At 41.7% G+C, this 19,462-nt stretch overlaps 1 protein-coding gene across 1 annotated transcript in view; it reads right to left on the reverse strand.

Annotated features, from left to right (window-relative positions):
* Positions 1 to 19,256, reverse strand: part of ar (androgen receptor) — a gene marked incomplete at both ends in the record, with an annotated part of 30,696 nt that extends 11,440 nt beyond the window's left edge. Inside the window, 3 exons of the mRNA XM_080014190.1 lie at positions 13,736 to 13,849; positions 14,774 to 14,925; positions 18,373 to 19,256. Of these exons, the coding sequence (XP_079870316.1) occupies positions 13,736 to 13,849; positions 14,774 to 14,925; positions 18,373 to 19,256 (1,150 nt within the window). The remainder of the gene's footprint in view (positions 1 to 13,735; positions 13,850 to 14,773; positions 14,926 to 18,372) is intronic.
* Positions 19,257 to 19,462: the final 206 nt, after the last annotated feature.

The following is a 19,462-nucleotide window of genomic DNA, read 5'->3' on the forward strand; positions in this document are numbered from 1 at the left end:
CAACAGCAGCCCTCAAACACGCTGACATTGTGGGCCATGTTCAGCAAGGAAGAGGAGGCTTTGGGCTAATAGCTACCCCACCAGCGTGGAGTAAGGCCACAGCACGAGAACGGAGGAAGATGGTGGTGGAGGAAGTACGTCACCAGGAGGATGCTGCACGATGGGCCAAGGCAGTCTCTCTTGGCAAACAAGGACAGTGGACAAGATGGGACAGTGTGGAGAGGAGGAAGATCAGCTGGAAAGACATGTGGGCCATGGAAGCGAGACAGTTGAGCTTCTCCATCAGAGCTACATACGACGTCCTTCCAACACCAGTCAACCTTCACCAGTGGTTTGGTGAAGATCAGGGGTGTGCCCTATGTTCTATGCCAGCCACCCTCAGACACATTCTTACAGGGTGTAAAACCAGTCTCACCCAAGGACGTTATACGTGGCGTCACAACCAAGTCCTGAAAGTCCTTGCATCCACTCTGGAGGACAAACGAACTGCCACCAACTCCCTACCACCACCAGCATCCAACAAACAACGGGCAACTATCTTTGTCCGTGAGGGGGCTAAGGTAACTAGAAGCTGCTCTACACCATCTGAGCGAGGCCAGCTACGCTTAGCCCGTGACTGGAAGATGCTGGCTGACATTGGCCGACAGCTGGTTTTTCCTCCAGAGATTGCTACAACTACCCTGAGACCTGACCTGATGCTGTGGTCTCCTTCTCTGAAGAAGGTGTACATTATCGAACTCACAGTACCCTGGGAGGACGCAGTAGATGAGGCTTATGAGCGAAAACATCTACGCTACGCCGAGCTCGCTGCTGAAGCACAACACCGTGGCTGGAACGCTGAGGTCCGCCCAGTGGAGGTCGGATGCAGAGGGTTTGTGGCAAGATCTACCACCAGACTGTTCACTGACCTGGGAGTTAGAGGCCAGAACCAGTGCTCAGCCATCAAAGCTGCATCAGAGGCAGTCGAAAGGAGCAGCCAGTGGCTTTTTATGAGGAGGAAAGACCCCTGTTGGGCCCCAAAGTAGCAAACCAGTAGGTATGCGGTCAGCTTTGGCTTGACTCAGGGAGTAGGACGCCCCTGCCATGCATAGTCCCTCGAGAAGTCTGCCATCAATATGGCTTTCTTTCTCGTGACGAGTCTGGACTCACGCAAGCTCAGGTCCGATCAGCCTGTAGCTGGCCACCTTGGGGAGGGTGTATAGTGTAGAGGCCGAAACATCCCAAGATCCAAGGATACACTACTGATGATGCGTATCCAGCTCCCACCATTCACCACCATTCATCACCAAGACGACAAGATGACATTAAGACGTTCTACCATTCATAACGACACTCTTAGGTATGTGCTTGCACAAGGAATTTACATCTTATCCTGTGTTTGATAAACTGACACATAACAAGTTACATGAAAATGAGAAAGAACAGTTTGAAGAACAGCTACTGAACCCATCCACAGTGATGACAAAGCCAGAGTTTCTGTTCCACACAAGTTGGAACTCTTCAGGCAGATGTCACACTTGACAACCTGCACTTACACACTAAATTGGTTCTGCGCATTTGATTCTATCCCACATGCGTATACCAAATCTTCCACCAAATCTGAGTGAAATGATTACATCCTGCTAATGATTTGCCAAATATCACAAATAATTTGCGCTTAGTGCATCATTACATACTTCTTTAATATGCTACTTTGCTCATCTTGAATTTTAAAAACTATTCTATTTTGCATTTAATTGTACACTGTATATTCTTGAGCTGTTTATTACTTAGTTTATTATTTTGTTGGGCTGTTTATTACTTATGTTTTATTTCTGAATGTATATATTTATGAATGAGTGTATAAAAACCTAACTAGAACGCAAAGGGGGAAAATATTTCTCACTGCATAATATACTCACAATCATTTATGCACATTAAGGACATCTAGAAAGAGTAATTACAACTTAGACAAGTCTGTGGAGAGCAGCGTGCATGCAGACATTTCTGGAGTCTGGTTAAAATCTGAAACATTGATAACATGACCATTGAGTTTCCTCTCAACATTGCTAACTCTCTTGGTGTGTGTGTGTGTGTGTGTGTGTGTGTGTGTGTGTGTGTGTGTGTGTGTGTGTGTGTGTGTGTGTGTGTGTGTGTGTGTGTGTGTGTGTGTATTTCACTATTTCACTACTATATTCACAAGATTTCACTATGCAATATGAGTCACAATTAGGGCTGGGTACTGGTACTCAATACCTTTAAGGTATCGACCTAAATAACTCAATACCAAATATCGAAACTTCTCCAGTCAAACGATACCTGCATTCGTGATTAGAATTACATCTAGCATCTCTAGATCCCCTTCATTCACTTTTGGTGAATGTAGCCTTGGCCAGGAGGAGTTGATGTCGTCAGACGGTATCCATCGTTCACCGGGTGTTTCGACCCTGAACCCCCCTCCTCCAAGTCAATGCCCATCTACACCTCCTGGCTTCAAGCTATACTCCTCCCTCATGTTCCATAACCAGCAAGAGGCTCTTTCTGCTGCCTCCCCCATCCTACAAGCTGCTGTCTTTCTCTCCCTCCCTGTCATCCCAATGGCTGTGAGCATTCTCCACACTGACTGGGCAGGGAATCCTCTACAGCCGACCTCGACTGGGAACAGCCATGCCTGCCATCCTTTCCCCCTGCAGTCATGCAAGAGAGCCTGGTATTTGGCGTTTTTTCTTTCAAAGGCCCGGTCGCACCCCTCTTCCCATGGGACTGTAAGTTCTATGAGGATGATCTTCTTTGCCTCTTCAGACCACAGTTCCACATCCGGCCTCAGGGTTGTCTGAACAACTTGGGGGAACTGCAGTCTTCCTCCCAGGTCCACCTCCATTTCCCATGATCGGGCCTTTTGTAGTAGGCTGTTTCTTGTTGTTGCTGTGGTTGGTGGCTTTTCTCCTTCCTTTACACACTTAATTGATGGTGTAATTTTCCCATGTGGTTGGCGTTTCTTCCATCTCTCCTGCTCCAGGGTGTTAGCAAGTGTCATGAGCACCTTGTCATAGCACCACCTGTACCTTCCTTGGGTGAGTGCTACTTTACACCCCGACAGGATGTGTGCCATGGTGCCCCTCTCGCCGCAAAGCTTGCAAAATGGGTCCTCTCTCATGCCCGACTTGTGCAAGTGGGGGTGTGTCATACACCAAACTTAAGAGGAAAGACATACGGAAAGGCTCCAATTTCCATAGATCTCCCCATGTGATCTTCCTTTTGGTTAGGTCCCATTTAGTCCAGGCTCCCTGGGACACTAGCTCCACTGCCCTTGACATTCGTCCTTCCTCCTCCAGGTTCCGTACTTCTTCCTGGATCATGGCTCTTTCTATCTTTGGTTCCTGCCTTCCACCATTGTTGGAAATGGGAAGTTCCAAGACCCTGTCTTCCTGTGCATTGCGTTCCAATGATGTCACGTAGCCTCAACATGCTTTCAACTTGTGCAATAGATGAGTCAGCTGCCCACTTGCGTCCTGATTGTGTGATGATGCCTGCATTTCTGACTAGTTCATCCTGGGAGTCATGTCATTACGACTCTGCACTGCACTTGCTACCTTAAATTCCTCCACTATGGATGACAGAGGAAGTTGGAGCTGTCCTGATCTTATGTAGAGGCCTACTGAATTGAAGCTTGGAGGGATTGCCAACCATCTTCGGAGGTACTTATTGATTTTCCTCTCCACTCCTTCTACGCTTGTCATAGGGACGGTATACACTGTCACCAGCCACCTGAGTCTTGGCAGCAGTCCGTGTTGGTAAAGCCATGCTTCAAACTTCCCCGGGAGCCCTGATTTTTCAATCCTCCTCAGCCATTCCTCTGTCTGCTTTTCTGTAGTGGTGATGTTGTTTCTGTCCGTAAGTGAATCGTCAAACTACTTTACAGGGCACTTGATTGGAGTCTCCTCTATCGATGGAATCACTTCTCCTTGCACCTGCAACTTGAACCTATTTATCAATGTACCTTCCTGATCACCATACACCTGGATTTCTTTGGCTTAAACTTCATTCTGGCCCACGTCACCATGCGGTCCAAAACTGTGAGCACCCACCTCGCCTCCACATGGGTTGTGGTCGTCACTGTAAGGTCGCCCATGTAACCTCTTATTGGGTGTTGTCGGATGCGTGATTCCATTTTTGGACCTCTGGCTTCTTTCCCAGCTGCTGTAATTAGGAGGTTCATACCCATGATGAAGAGGATGGGGGAGATTGTTTAGCCACTGAGTTTGAAAGTGGGCTGTTTTGAATCGTAGCTGGATTCCGCCAAAGTAACTGATGATCATCCCCTTGATGTGCTGAGGGATGTTGTAGTGATCTAATGCTGCATGGATGAGGGCGTGAGGGATTGATCCATAGGCATTGGCCAAATCCAGCCAGGCGACAGTCAGGTCGCCTTTGCTGGTTTTGGCCTCCCGGATCATCTGACTGAGAATTCCGGTGTGTTCCAGACATCCAGAGAAGACTGGGATTCCACCTTTCTGGATAGCAGTGTCGATGTATCCATTTTCTGTCATGTATGAGGTCATCCTCTTAGCCAGTACAGAAAAGAAGATTTTCCCTTCTACACTTAGTAGTGAGATTGTTCTTAATTGATCGATGGTTGAGAAATTCTCTTCCTTGGCACGAAACAGCCTTCAGCATTTATTATATACCTTATAAGGTATACCGCTTAGGTCGGCGGCAGATCCTGTTCTGGCCTTCTTCACCACCTCTTGGACTTCCTTCCAGGATGGTTCCCTGATGTTGAGCTCTTTTCCAGGTGTTTCAATTCTGTCAATGTTTCGGTTGGCATCCAGGGCTTGGTTTCGGGAGATGTCATTGTGGGTCTCTCTCAAGAACGCTTCCACATCCTCTTTGGGGCTAGTCAGCCTTCCAGATTTTGCCTCATTTTGCCTTCTGGTGAATCGGAAAGGGTCTTTGGTGAACTGTGCTCTTTTGTTCTCCCTATCTTTCCTCCTTTTCCGAATGCTTTCTGCTCTTCTGAGTCTGCAGAGATGTTCCGGAGTTGACACGTGAAATCCTTGATGCCTTCTCTTTCATCAACCGGGCCTCTTTTGAAACGTTTGTTGAGTGTCTTAATTTCTTCCCTCAAGCAATGGATTTCCCTTTCTCTTCTTCTTGGCTGGTGTGCAATCTTGATGTTAACTTTCTTGTCCTTCATTCCAAAACGCTCCCTTGCCAGATTGTATGTTATTGTTGTGAGAGTAATGACTTTCTGCTCTGCTGTCCCTGCTAGTGTGGCTTCTAGCACTTTGTCGAGATCTTGGTCTAGTTGGTACCATTCCTTGGTATCGCTCATCTTGGGCCAATTGATTCGTTCCCTCGCAGGGTGGGTTTGCCTCTCTGAGGTGGCATTAGATGGGTCCCTAATGTGGTCTTGAGGTGACACAGGTGCAATCCTCAAGACCTCTGAGTGCAATCCTTGTTGTACCCAGCTCTAGAAAAAAATGACTTTTTGTATGGTTTTGCTCGCAGCCAATCACTGCAAGCATTCTTCGATTCAATGTGACGTGTGATTGGCTCACTACCGCAGCAGTAGCTACAACACTCTGTTAAAAGATAGGTTCACAATTTTTGAAGTCTGTCTGAAAACAACAGTCAGGTTTTCCTTACTGTAATCATTCCTTGTGTACTGTGTACCGACCGTGGGGATAGTAGCTCAGGCGGTAGAGCTGGTGGTCTAGTGCTCTAAAGGTTGCTGGTTCGATCCCAGGCTCCTCCTGCTAGCATGCTGTAGTGTCCTTGAGCAAGACGCTTAACACCTAATTGCTCCTGATGGCTGCGTCCGTCGGTGTTTGAATAATTGTAAGTCGCTTTGGATAAAAGCGTCTGCTTAATGTAATATGTAATGTACTGGTTATTTGTTTAAAACTACACTGCCCAAATACTTCATTGTACAGTTTTGTTTAGTTATTTAACAAACATTGCAGTAATTACACTTTCAATAACACTTTTCAAAATGTATTAGTGTAAAAATCATTTGGAAGGGGGGGAGGTATTTAACACGACTGAATGCTTCCATTCACATGATGGGTAGAGGAGAAAAAAAAGGTATCAAATGTAGTACTCTATTGGTATCGGTATCGGGGTAGGGGTCTTGGTATTGGTACTGGTATCATAACTTTTTCAACAATACCCAGCCTTAGTCACGATAATTGTTATAATTCATCATATACTGGAATACGATTATTTCAACTTACAAGGGTCATAATTTAAGTTGTCTAAAAAAATATATAGACATAACACTAAATGTATATACATAACTGATATAATATACATTACAATATAATATCACACCAGCTAGAATGCTTCATGAAAATATAGCACTACTACGACTGACCACAACAACAAACGTCAACCGTCCAAAGTACTTTTGTCATCTATATTATCTGTCACAACTGTTATTTTAAGAATAGGTGCAATGTTCTCAATTGCATGAACACTTTAACACTCAGTTTAGTTAAATTCAGTGTAATCTAGATTTTGATACTGATTAAATTAAAGTGATCAAGTTAAAGTGAAAAACTTTCACTTAATTTCATTAAGTGTAAATGGAGTTGTGAGACAGTGATTGTGTTTGTGTGCTGTCATTCTTTCAACACTTGATTAATCTCTGGAGGGAAATTCAGGACTTCAGGCCAACTAAATGTCATGATTTTCACAGCCCTGTTCAGCTTCAGTAACTCGTCTTCCACCAATGTACATCCTTTACACTTTGGTCAGAGTGGGAACATGTTTAGACATTTTAGGCATGATGCAAACTTCAGGTTGGAACAGAATTCAGACCATGACTGATTAGGTCAAGCAAGTTCAAACGCACAGCTATCAGATATTGATAAACGTCCACTGATCCACTGCTCTCCACTGTGGGGCGAATTCACAAAGCGATCGGCAGCTTTTGCGGCCGCTAAACCGGCGCAAATAACATAAAAAGCAAGCGTCTAAAGTACTGCAAAAAGTGAAATGTACCACTGCACTAACTGCGCTGCCACCCCAATAGTGTCTCGGTGCTCTGGTACTATTTTCACGTATATAAAGCAAATCATACATTTGGTGAAAAATTGGCTCCTTTCTATGCAAATGAGCCTCGTTGCGAATGTCCAATTCTCACCGGCGCTAATAGCAACAGGAAGTTAGAATGACGCCATTACCGTCTGTAGAGACTTGGTGGTACCTGCACGAGACAAAAAAAAAGGCAAAAAAAGGCTCCACTGTGTGATTGTCTTCAGAGCTTGTGCAACTGAAGCACATTTATAAGGGGTGTCACACCCAGACTTTCCAGTGATCTGTAAATTATATTTTGACATTATTATTATTATTATTATTATGATTATTATTAATATTGTTATTATTATTATCACTACTATTATTATGTTACGGAATCTGTAGGTAGCTGAAGGCGCAGCAGTCCGTGGTTTTCAAAATGCACTCCAAAAGCAACTTGTTGAAACTGTGACTTGGACAAATAAGGCGTTACAAACGCTGACAAAACGTCTCTATAATTATATATAATTCCTAAACAAAAACAACTAAAGGTTATAGGGAATAGTGATGAAGTGGTCAAAACTGGCCACAGATGGCCTCAAACCTGCAAGATCTGTCCATGGTCTTGCAGGTTTGAGGCCATCTGTGGTTCAGTGCCAGTTTTGACCACTTCATCACTATTCCCTATAACCTTTAGTTGTTCTCGCCTGTCCATGGTCGGGTGCAGCGGCCCAGAACTTGGTAGAGTAAATGAGCACAACTGTCATCATTTCTACATTATAATATTAACATTTGGTGAGATTAATTTAGGTGAATTTCTTAAGTAACAATATAGACTATGATGATATAGATATATATATATTCCCTAAAATGTCACAAGTCGAAGAAAACAGAGAGTGAAGTGTGAAGTGGGCATGCTGTATACACTCCACACATATTTCACTTAAAATTGCCGCCTGTGAACAAACCAAGCTTCTGGTTAAACCATGTTAACACACTTCATCCATCATTTTCTATTAATAATCAACCAATCCGTAACTAATAGCGACAGTCGTATTACGGCTGAAAAATCCACTCCTTTCTGACGGAAAAATGACATGGCAGAGTTAAAACGTAATAATTTTCCTTGAAGTCTTCCAACAGTGCTAAGGCAGTCACAGCACATTGTATGGGTATAACAATCTGGCTGGCTGAACACCTCCAATTTATGGCAATTAGCCTAAAAGGTCCCTTGCCTTGAGAAGGAATAAGGAAGATGAGATAAAGCAACAGCACACAGGCAACTCTGTATGTGACTCTGACTGTGTGTGTGTGTGTGTGTGTGTGTGTGTGTGAAACGGCATCCGCGGTGGCACTGTATAATAAGCATTTCTTGTTAGTCATATCTTTCACATATGAATAATGGACAGCCTGTTCTACTCACTGACTGCACAGGGGGGACGTAGAATGGTGCCCCTCCACGCTCTGGTAATCTCCTCCGTCAGAAAGCCGACTGACTGGGAAATCTTAGTTACAGTAGATGTTCTGTATACGGACAGCGAGGCTGTTGCATCGAACTAAATCAATGCATTCAGGTTGTCTGTGTGCTATTAATTTCCCTTCTCTCTCTCTCTCTCTAAGTAGGGGCATGCATTTCAATCTAAAATGTTTCCTAAGGTCCATCCCCCTGTCATGGCCATTTCAATTACTGTTCCTTCCTAATGTGTGTATGCACCAGTCAAAGTTTCCACAGAGCCACAAACATTCCCCTGTCAAGTTCATAAGTGCCAGCATTTGCATAGAAAAAGGAATGGGACCTCTTTCATACGGATGAACAGTTTATGAATGAGGCCTCTGAATGTTCAGAAGCTTGAATACCACACCACACAAGCTCACCAGGATCGCCCCGGAATGGCACCATGATACAGACAGGTTCAGAGACGTCATACAGGATCAAACCCTCGTTAGTGCAGCAGCGGCCACATATGTGTGGCAAACAAGGAAGGGTGCATAGGTTTTTGAATTCCACAAAAAAAAAAAATACTAGCTAGCTTTAGTGTTGCAAGATAAAAATGAATCACTCAATTCATCAAATTAATCTAATAGTTCCAGCAGAAAATGTATCATAATCATCATCACTCTGTATAGAATCCCGAATCGCGATTGTGGCGCCACCCCTCGCGGCCACCTGCACGAGCACCTTGTGTCGATTACGCACATTTAAGTATTTTTAGAACGTATAGGGCTTATTGTGTGAAATCACCGGGTGTCATGACATTTCACTGCATATACACTACTCACAAAAAGTTAGGGATATTTGGCTTTCGGGTGAAATTTATGGAAAATGTAAAAAGTTCCTGCTACAGTGATATTATATCATGAAAGTAGGGCATTTAAGAAGAAGCATGCAATGGTGATTTCATCATCTCAAACAATTTATTGAAACAAAAGCCAACAACAGTGGTGGGTATACCACAACAAAAAATATCAATGTCTCAATAACTTGTCATGTGCCCTTGAGCATCAATTACAGCTTGACAACCACGTCTCATGCTGTTCACAAGTCGACTTATTGTCTGCTGAGGCATGGCCCCCCACTCTTCTTGAAGGGCGGCCCTCAGGTCATTGAGGTTCTGGGGTACAGAGTTACGAGCCTCTACACGGCGACTCAGCTGATCCCATAGGTTTTCTATGGGATTCAAGTCTGGAGAAAGTGCAGGCCACTCCATTTGAGGTACCCCAGTCTCCAGCAGCTGTTCCCTAATGATGCGACCTCGATGAGCTGGAACATTGTCGTCCATGAAGATGAAATTAGGCCTGTGTTGTTCATGCAGGAGCACAATGACTGGATTAATGATGTTATCCAGGTAGTATGGGCTTGTCACTGTACCATTCAAAAAGTGTGGGGCAGTTCTGTATTGACTAGACACATCTGCCCACACTGTAACACCACCACCACCAAAGGCTCGTCTGCTGACAACAGTGGCTGATGCATAGCGCTCTCCTTGACGTCTCCAACATCGTTGGCGGCCATCATTTCTGCTGAATTGACTTTCATCAGAGAACAGCATGAGGCCCACTGGTCCCTCGTCCAGCCTAAATGCTCCCTGGCCCATGCAAGACGATGATGCCTGTGCCTGGTGGTGTGGTCAGGTACCCTTGCAGGTCGTCTAGCACGCAGACCATGCTGATGTAAACAGTTTCAAATGGTCTGACGTGACACTTGGTGCCTCTCACCTCCCTTAAATGTGCCTGGAGTTGAGTGGCTTTCATCATCCGGTTCCGCAGGGCGCTGTTCACAATGAAGCGCTCATCAGTGTGGGATGTGGCCAAAGGACGTCCACTTCTATGCCTTTCTGTGACTCTTCCAGTCTCTCTGTATCTGTTGCAACCTGCTGATGACACTCTGTGACACTCTAAGCTCAGTGGCCACTTCCCTCTGAGAACATCCTGTTTGAAGCCTCACAACGGCGAGGTACTGTTGATCAGTTGTTAGGTGTCGTCTTGGTCTCATTATGTCAAAATGTGAACAGCATGATGAAGAGGACTGTTTAAATACCAATTCTAATTGAACCAGGAAATGTATTGGTCGATTCATGGACAAACACCTGTGGTGAATTTTGCCGTTGAGCTCCTTGTTAGAGAACAGCAAGTTGTGCAAAAGGTACTGAAACATTGAACAGTTGGACATGTGCATTCAAAAGTTTAGAGAAGGTCAAATTAAGTTCACCTGTAAAGGTTAAAGTGCATTTTAGGTTCATCCTGAAATTTAAAATAAAAATAATCTCTTGAACTTGAAGGCAAGAACTATTCGTAATGATGACTTCCATGGAGTTGTTATAGTTGTTGTCACTAATGAGCAAAATGTAAAAGGTCTTTTAGGATTTCACCTTTATTTCACTCGTGTCAAGGCATTCTATTCACATGAAGGACAACCACAATCAATGAATTAAACAATTTATTCAATAAAATTAAATAAATTTCCAAAGAAAGGGGTATAGTAAAGAAAAGAATACCAAGAAATTAAAAATATTAACAATATGACTTGAAATTAACCCATAAAATAATACTGGAATGTGGCATTTGTATTAGTTTGGATTAGTTAGAGTACACAATTTGAAAACAAGAAATACATTAGTTTGGACTTCAGAGTATCAAACGGATAGATGGTATTTCATTCCAAATCACTGAGTCAGTGTTTACACTAGGTGTTTAGTTACTCAGTGTAAAGACTGACAAATGTTTGTTTTTTTGAGTGACATACCCCTTACCCCGCCCCCATAGACACTACAGTTTAAAGGAGAAATAGACTTCTTAGACAACTTTTTTGCTTTTTCTTATCATTATGAATATTGATTGCACAGTGTAATGGCTATAGAATAATGCCACCATCGGCGTATAGATTGGTTCCTTATAAGCCTCCATATCACCATGCATTCGGACTGCCACAGGGAACGAATCCCCAGGAAAATTATCTATTTACGGCAGAGCGTCACAGGAAGTGTGTCAACTAATGTGCAACCATTAGTGGAAATGGCGGACGGTGGAGCAATCTACTCCAGGTAGATCATAAACCCTTGAATATAAAAAACACTAATTGAAATCGGTTGAGAAATGTAAAGGTTATAGTGCTTTTTATCTCGAAAAATTGCAGCTCCCCTTTTTACTTGTATTTGTTTCTTCTTTCTTCTCTCTTACTTCCAAAGTGGTGTTCATCATTTACATGGAGTGCTTTGAGGAAAATGTAAAGTGATCCAGTTGTTTTTGCGACAACAGTGAAAAAGTTGTGTATTGCACTTTTAAATGAAGGAAAATTCCCCACATCTGTCAATGCGTTAATTAACGTACAGTATATTCCATGGTTCATATTTTGCACATTCCTGCACAAACTCTAAAGCTCTTTATTTATAAAACAGCCATATTATATTTTTATCAGCCATATTTAATTTAAAAAACAGACATATTTTACATATTATTCTATATATATTTTGATCTTGTTTTCTTATTGTTCTATTTTGTATTTATGTTTCTTGCTATTGTATGCACCAAACACCAAGACAAATTCCTTGTACGTGTAAATTTACTTAGCAATAAAGACATTAATGATTGTGATTCTGATATAACATGCACACTATTTAGGAAGTCCATGATGATTGAGATGACAAATACTGTGCAAAATATTGACCTCACTTGATATTTTCACAGCTCTCTCCCTCATGGGGCTATTGCAAAATGAGCTTGCCTTCATAATTTGTCCAAATTACAACCTTGTTCAAGTTCTATTTGGGGATGCCATTAACATTCCAAGAGTTATGGAATTCAATGTTCCAAATGAAAACCTGCGGGCAATTCTCAACTATTCTTTTGCAATTTCAACAAATGCATTATTAGTCTGTAATCAGGATTGGGATTTGAAAAACGTCCATAAAAGTTTCTTCAGAGCTTTCAACTTAATAACAATGGGTGTAGTCAGCAACCGTTATTACATGATACTATGATACAAAGGTCATAATTTGATTGATATATTGTATAATTGCAACGTTAAATACAATTTCTAGTATTTTTGGTTTGCTTTTAAAACTGTATGATAAATTACAGTTATATAAATCATACATTTCTACTTTTGTATATTCTTTGTTTAGCATTTTTATATCCTACATGTTTTTTGGGAAAAACCTAAACATGGGAAAATAAGACATAAATGTCACAACTTTTTTTTCGACACTTCTAAAAATTGTCACAATCTCATCCGATAGATGCTGCAAGTGCGTTACATGACTGTGATGAGAACTTTAGTCCAAGGAGACTAGTTTTTAGCTGCAGCCAGAATACTTGCCTTGTTACTGACAAGCATTAGATCGTATTTTCCCCCTGTGCGCTTGACAGCGTCTGGTGGCAAAATCACCAGAATTTCTGCTGCTTTAATTCACATGTCTCATGTCAGCTTTGTGCACCTCAGCACAATTTTCACTGTTAACAGAATGAAAAAATGGAGGAGAGTGAAAATTGAACAGAAGACTAAAATTAATCCACCACATGTCAATCTCTACAGCCTAATATGACGAGCGGGTCCAGGTGACAGTAAGGAGAAGTGAACGGAATGGGTCCAAATTGCACAGCAGCTCAGTCAGGGGCCTTGATTATCTGTAACATCCCCTATTGTGATGATGCCGCAATTGAAGGGAGTAGGCTGGGATGTGCACGATGGGGAGAAAATCAAGTATTTGGTCTTGGCAAACCATTAACAGTTTCACGTCAAGACTTCACTTTGGCTGGTATGGATTTAAACTTTGGTCGTACAGTAAGCCGAGTAAGCATGTTGAACTATATACTGCACACATCCTACATCCATCCTACAGTACCCCCTGCATCCATCCTATTGTACACCCTACATCCATCCTACAGTACATCCTACATCCATCCTATTGCACATCCTACATTCATCCCACATTATATCCTACATCCACCCTGGTGTACATCCTACATCCATTCTACAGGACCTCCTACACCCTTCCTAAAGTGCATCCTACATCCATCCTATTATACATCCCACATCCATCCTACAGTACATCCCACATCCATCCTACATTCACTATCATTTCATGCAGCCACTGAACACCAGGGCACAGTGGAGGAGAGTGGACCATGATATTTAAAAAGGCAGCTACTGTGCAAAGTAGATACATTTTGCAAAATGCAGCATATTTTACAACATGACACTTGTATGTCTTAGAAGTTAAAAATAAATGTTTCATACCTCCCAGGACCATTCCCGCCTCCAAACACTTCCTTAGGCGACACGATGGGCAGTTCTTTCTCCTCAGCTTATCGATGGTGCAGTCGTTTCTACTCGCACACAGGTAATGTTTGCCTAAGAACACATATCAAAACAAAGGACACACATTAATCATAATATTATACTGTATATTACATTACATCATTTAGCAGACACTTTTGTCCAAAGCGTCTTACAATAACATCATAACTTTTAGTCATTATGCTACTAAATAATGAAATGGAAAAAATGGCACACCCTCTCCTGAAACATTTGAAAGGCTTTAATTAAAGGTGAAGTTGGGTTGTAAAGAGATCAATTGTTTTTCAAGAGGAAGCATTATCCTTTTGATCTAAAGCCATATTTTGAACTAGTATAATCTCACAAAACATCACAAATGATTTATCAATTATTGCTTTCTTTTTTAAACTACAACTTTTTTCCCCTATAGAGCCCTCGGCTGTAATAACACAACATTCACCCAGACGATCTGTACATTTTATTTTATGTTGTATCTATATTTACAATCTCAAAGTGTCTATTGTTTATCCTAGCAAACCCATTGGATGGTTAATGTTTTCATAGATCTGGGGTCTTTGGTCCTGAACTCCCACATTTTCCAACTTTCCTCTGAGCTCACTTACTTTATTTGAGCTTTACAGGGTTAATTGCTAATTGGAAACTCAAACCAACATGGGAGACCACTATAATATATGTAGTACATTAAATAAGCCTCAACTTAAAAATGTTTGCGAAATTACTCGAGATAAAAAGAAACAACTGCCAACTTCCATTTTAAATTTGCTAAATAATTTAAGGGAAGCACATAAATACTCGTCTGGCACTTACATACGGACACTCTGGCGTAGAATCCGTTTTAGAATAGAAATTACAGATTGTAAATCAAATGAGATCTCAATTTGAAATAAGTCAAAGAAATCGTTGCAGGAGAAACAGAGAAGCAGGAGGCTCTCTCTTAGTAGACTGGAATGCGTTTCCATTTCTGGGATTTTTACTTACCTTCCGCGGCTCTTCTGAAGAATACTTTGCAGCTGCCACAGGTGAGCACGCCGTAATGGAAGCCAGTTGACTCATCGCCACATATCAGGCAAGGTCTCGGTGGCGGCAAGAAAAACCCCGTGGGAAACATGGGCTCTCTGCCGCTGTCAACACTGGAGTAGCAAATAATGCAATGAGACATTTTACACAAATATAAAAAAGGATAACATGATACTTTAACACAACAGTTTATGCATAGCGCCGTGACCATTACATGCAGGTTTTTTAACCTCGATGCAGAGTTTGCTTATATACAAGGTGGGTCAAAGTGAGTAAGTACAATGATGCTGATCTGGGGCAATAAATCAATATAAAATCAAGTTTATGATATGAGAATAGATAATAGATCCTGGAATAGAGTCTGGGATTTTGGTCATCGTGATATTGTGATATAGTTACAGTACATGTTGTCTTAAAGGCTTGAGTACAGTAAAGTAGTCAAAATCTTCATAAACTTCAAAAACTTCATGGACTTTTCTATGATCTGTTCTAATCAATGCCTCTAGTTGCTTGGTCATAATATCTACATTAATTATGATTGTTTCCCAAATATCTGATAGCCTGAAGGCTTCTCAAAGCGCTGATAGTCACCCCAGGATTATTATCAAATAATCTACATTGAGGTATTTGTCCAAAGAATATTGTGATATTTGATTTTTTTCAATTTAATTCAAATAAGTTAATATCGCGTACAGTGTAGTAGTTTGGTAGCAGGGTCAGGTAGGGTTGGGTAATTCTATCTACAAACGCATTAAAACAGCAGTCAATTTAAATTGCACTATAATTACATAATAACTGGAAATATTTTAAATGTCTTTCTGTTCCAGCAACTTGAATTGCATATATTAATAATATTAATATATGCTTAAATATTTTTTGCAGCAACGTGTACAATCCGTCTTCTATACTATCTATACTAACCCTATTTTTTTTTTTTATCAGCAATGCATAAAATGTTAAATTTTTTCTCATTTGTACACACACACACACACACACACACACACACACACACACACACACACACACACACACACACACACACACACACACACACATATAGTGAAATTACACTATAATTACATAATAACTGGAAATTTTGAAATGTCTCCCTGTTAATATATGCGTATATATTTTTTAAGCATCTATATACAGTATATATATTCTTTGACTCCAACACTTACATTTTTCTGTTTTATCTTTACTTATTCTTTGTTTTCCATTCACTGTGACATGGCAAACTGTATGTTATGTTTTTTGAGTATGAATTCTGTACATAACCAGAGGGGCAGATTGGGGCAGGTATACTGACTACGGGCAGCCACGAGATAAAGGAGTTGGAGTTGGGACCTTCAAAGGAGTCTGGAGCATTCTCCAGAGGTCGGATATAAAATAACGCAATCTTACCCTGTAGCCACAGGAGAGATCACACGTCAGAAAGTTCCTCAAAAAAATCTTTGGATGTGGCTCTCTTCTTTACGCAATGAGAGAAGTTAACTTCACAGACAAAGAGCGACAATTCATGCCCTGCCAGGGAGCTTTAAATTACAGCTAACCAATGATTGAACAAATGATTTTCATGGCTTGGGAATTTCTCATTCAATGTCACTCACCATCGAGTTCTCAGTTTCCATTCAGAGGTCTTGTGCGTTTGCTGGTCCTTTTATTTGACTTTTTAGGTACATTATTGGATGGCAATGATAATTGTTTCTGTGAGGGCCCGAATGCTGAAGACTGCTTTTGTGGACACTATGCAGAAGTTAGAGATGAGAGTCGTTGTGATACAACATTTCGTACACCAACATATTGTTGATCTATCTTTCTAATCTGCTTTTAACCTTGAATGCTTGACAAGGTTTTGTTCCAAGTCAAGACAAACTGTAAACAAGAGAAAAGTTAAGAGTCTATGACTCCAAGACCTTGGCCCAAATTATCCTGTGTCCAATCATCCAATGACTGATAACAATTTAAGATGTGAAACATGAGCTATCTAGATTGAGAATTTACAATAACTGCAATAACTCAATGGGTAAACTACGATATTTCATAGGAAATCCTCACCCCAGCAAGGCAACATTAGTTCATTTTGGGGGATCCTAGGCTAGATGAGCAATATGGCTGCAAGGTAAATATGTGACTGGAAAGTAAGGGAAAAAAAGATGTCACCCTTAACATTTCTTAATAAATAAATTGTATGAGTTATGTATGTGTGAGTGCGTGTGCGCGTGTGTGTGTGTGTGAGATTAACCACTATTCAAGTGATCTGCTTGACTGATCAAACACAATCTAATGCCCAGTCTTTCTGCATTCCTTTCCATCTCAGAGGTGTACTTCTGATAACAAAGAAATTAAGGACTTAAAAGAGAGACATATGGTATTTTAACAAATAAGAAAAATACACATATTCCTATCACAGATAAGAACATTTATTAGTTATAATGAATATTTCTAAACTGTCTTTCACGGAAAGCCAGTGTGAAACTCTTAATGTACAAAACATTACTTTAATTATAGGCTCAGTGATTCTCAAGATAAACTAAATATATTTTGGTATTGAATGTCACCAGATATTTCAATCAGTGGATTAGTAGTGATAGAATTTGGTCAATACCATATTAGATTAAAACTTCGATATTTAGCCCTAACACATACAAACACACACACACACACACACACACACACTCACACACCCATATACATTTCACTGCATATATGTATGCCCGTAGGCATATGTATGTGACAAATAATCTCTTGAACTTGAATTTGAACATATTAGTCATCAACTGACATTATTCTGGTGACCTTTTCACTTCAATTGATGTCTTTGACTTAATTCAAGAGACAATTCCCTGAAAACAACAGCACCACTATTGAGGGAAAGCAAACAAATCACAAAAACATGAAATATATTTTCTATTATATACCCAAACATTTTAAAATAAATATATATATTGTTTTACTTCTAATTACATTTATTCTGAATTTTGCTTGTTCATCCTTTTCGTCAAAACTGCTGAATTTGGTGAATTACAGAGCAATTCGAGAGCTATCTAAAAAGAATGGTGCTGGTTATTTGCTGCCATTTTAAATTACCTTTTTTGCTAAATTTAGTCGGAGAGCAGAAGTATTGGCCACACCATTTGCCCAACGGTTCCCTCAATTAAAAATAAATTATCTGCCCCTGCAAATAAATAAATAAGAATTTCCACTGCAGGCACAGTATTGAAGAGGTTTTGGTCTACTGCGGATATTAAATAGAAAATAGGTTGAGCTAATGTCCGATGTCCTAAAATGCATTTTTTTAAATGTTGTCCTTATTTTTGTTATTTATTATTTTAGTTACTTTAAACTGCTACATTAAACAATATAAAAATAGTGTGATTGAATCTTCGACACAATTACAGAAGGTAACTTTAGAGAATAATATACATTAATTATGATATATGCTAAAGTTGAACTTATAGTGTGCATGTGTGTGTGAGTGTGTGTGTGTGTGTGGGTGTTTAGTTGTATATGTCTGAGACACAAATGTATTTTTTTCTCACAGGCTACAAACATCTCACCTTGCATCCACTTCGTACTTCATGTAGCTGTGGTTGTGATGGGTGGACATCATCCCAGCAGTGTCACACTGGTCGGACCCCCTCATCCCCCACTTCTCGTACGTATCAGACACCAGCGTGGGGTTCTGTCCCACCATCACGCCGCCGTGCGTAAGGACACGCGGCTTTGACCCAATAAACCGAACGCCGTCGTCTTCACGGTAACCGCCGCTGTTCCCCCATAGATTCACAGCAGGGTCACAGCTGACGGTCTCCGGCTTTATCCTGACGCCGTACTGCTCCTGGAGGTAGCCCAGGTACTTGTCCTCCACGCCACTGGCAGATCCGTGGGGTTTGTTGTAGACCTGGGAAAGTCTTTCCGGAGCGCACGGTCGAAAGTGCGCAAAGTCCTCCGGCAAGTCGGAGGCGTGGGGAGCGCGGACCGGGCGCACTGTGCGCACGTCTGTTGGAGTTGTGTCACCACCACCGTACTCCGAGTCCCCCTGTCCTCCCGCAGAGGTCCCGGTGGAGACCAGATATCCGACAACAGAAGAGGAACCGTTCTCTGAAAAACGTTGAACCCTCTCCACCAGCCGCTTCTCGTGACAGCTGTTCAAAGCCACTCCGTACAGACAGTCTACAGCCGCGTGCGTTTGGCCGTTTGCTTCCAGCAGGTCAGGCTCGGTGGTCACGTTGTGCCCGTGGTCTGCGGTCACTCCCAGAGACACGGACACGGCTCTGCACATCTCCATCGTCGTCTTTGAGATCGTGGCGCGGATGGACCCGGCGGTGGAATTGTGCGCCGAACGCGCTTCAGAGAAGACGCTTGGCGCCCCGACGGGAGGGTCGCTTCTCCATGTCGCACTTCTGTCGTGGTTGTGGGTTTCTTCTTCCTGCATTTGCATCACTCGGTACACGTTGCCTGTGTGCGTCTGGTCACTTGTCGCACATGCTCGGTGTGCACGGCTTAGGAGTCGGTGGACATTTCACGGTACATGGCGCGGGAGGAACTCGCGTTTGCTGCAGAGGAGTAGCCTACTTCATGATGTGGATTTTTTTTTAAATAGATATACTTATTTATTTATTTAAGTTTTGGATAAAGTCCCAAACT

The sequence above is a fragment of the Zeus faber genome (genome assembly GCF_960531495.2).
Source record: "Zeus faber genome assembly, chromosome: 14".
Lineage (NCBI taxonomy): Eukaryota > Metazoa > Chordata > Actinopteri > Zeiformes > Zeidae > Zeus > Zeus faber.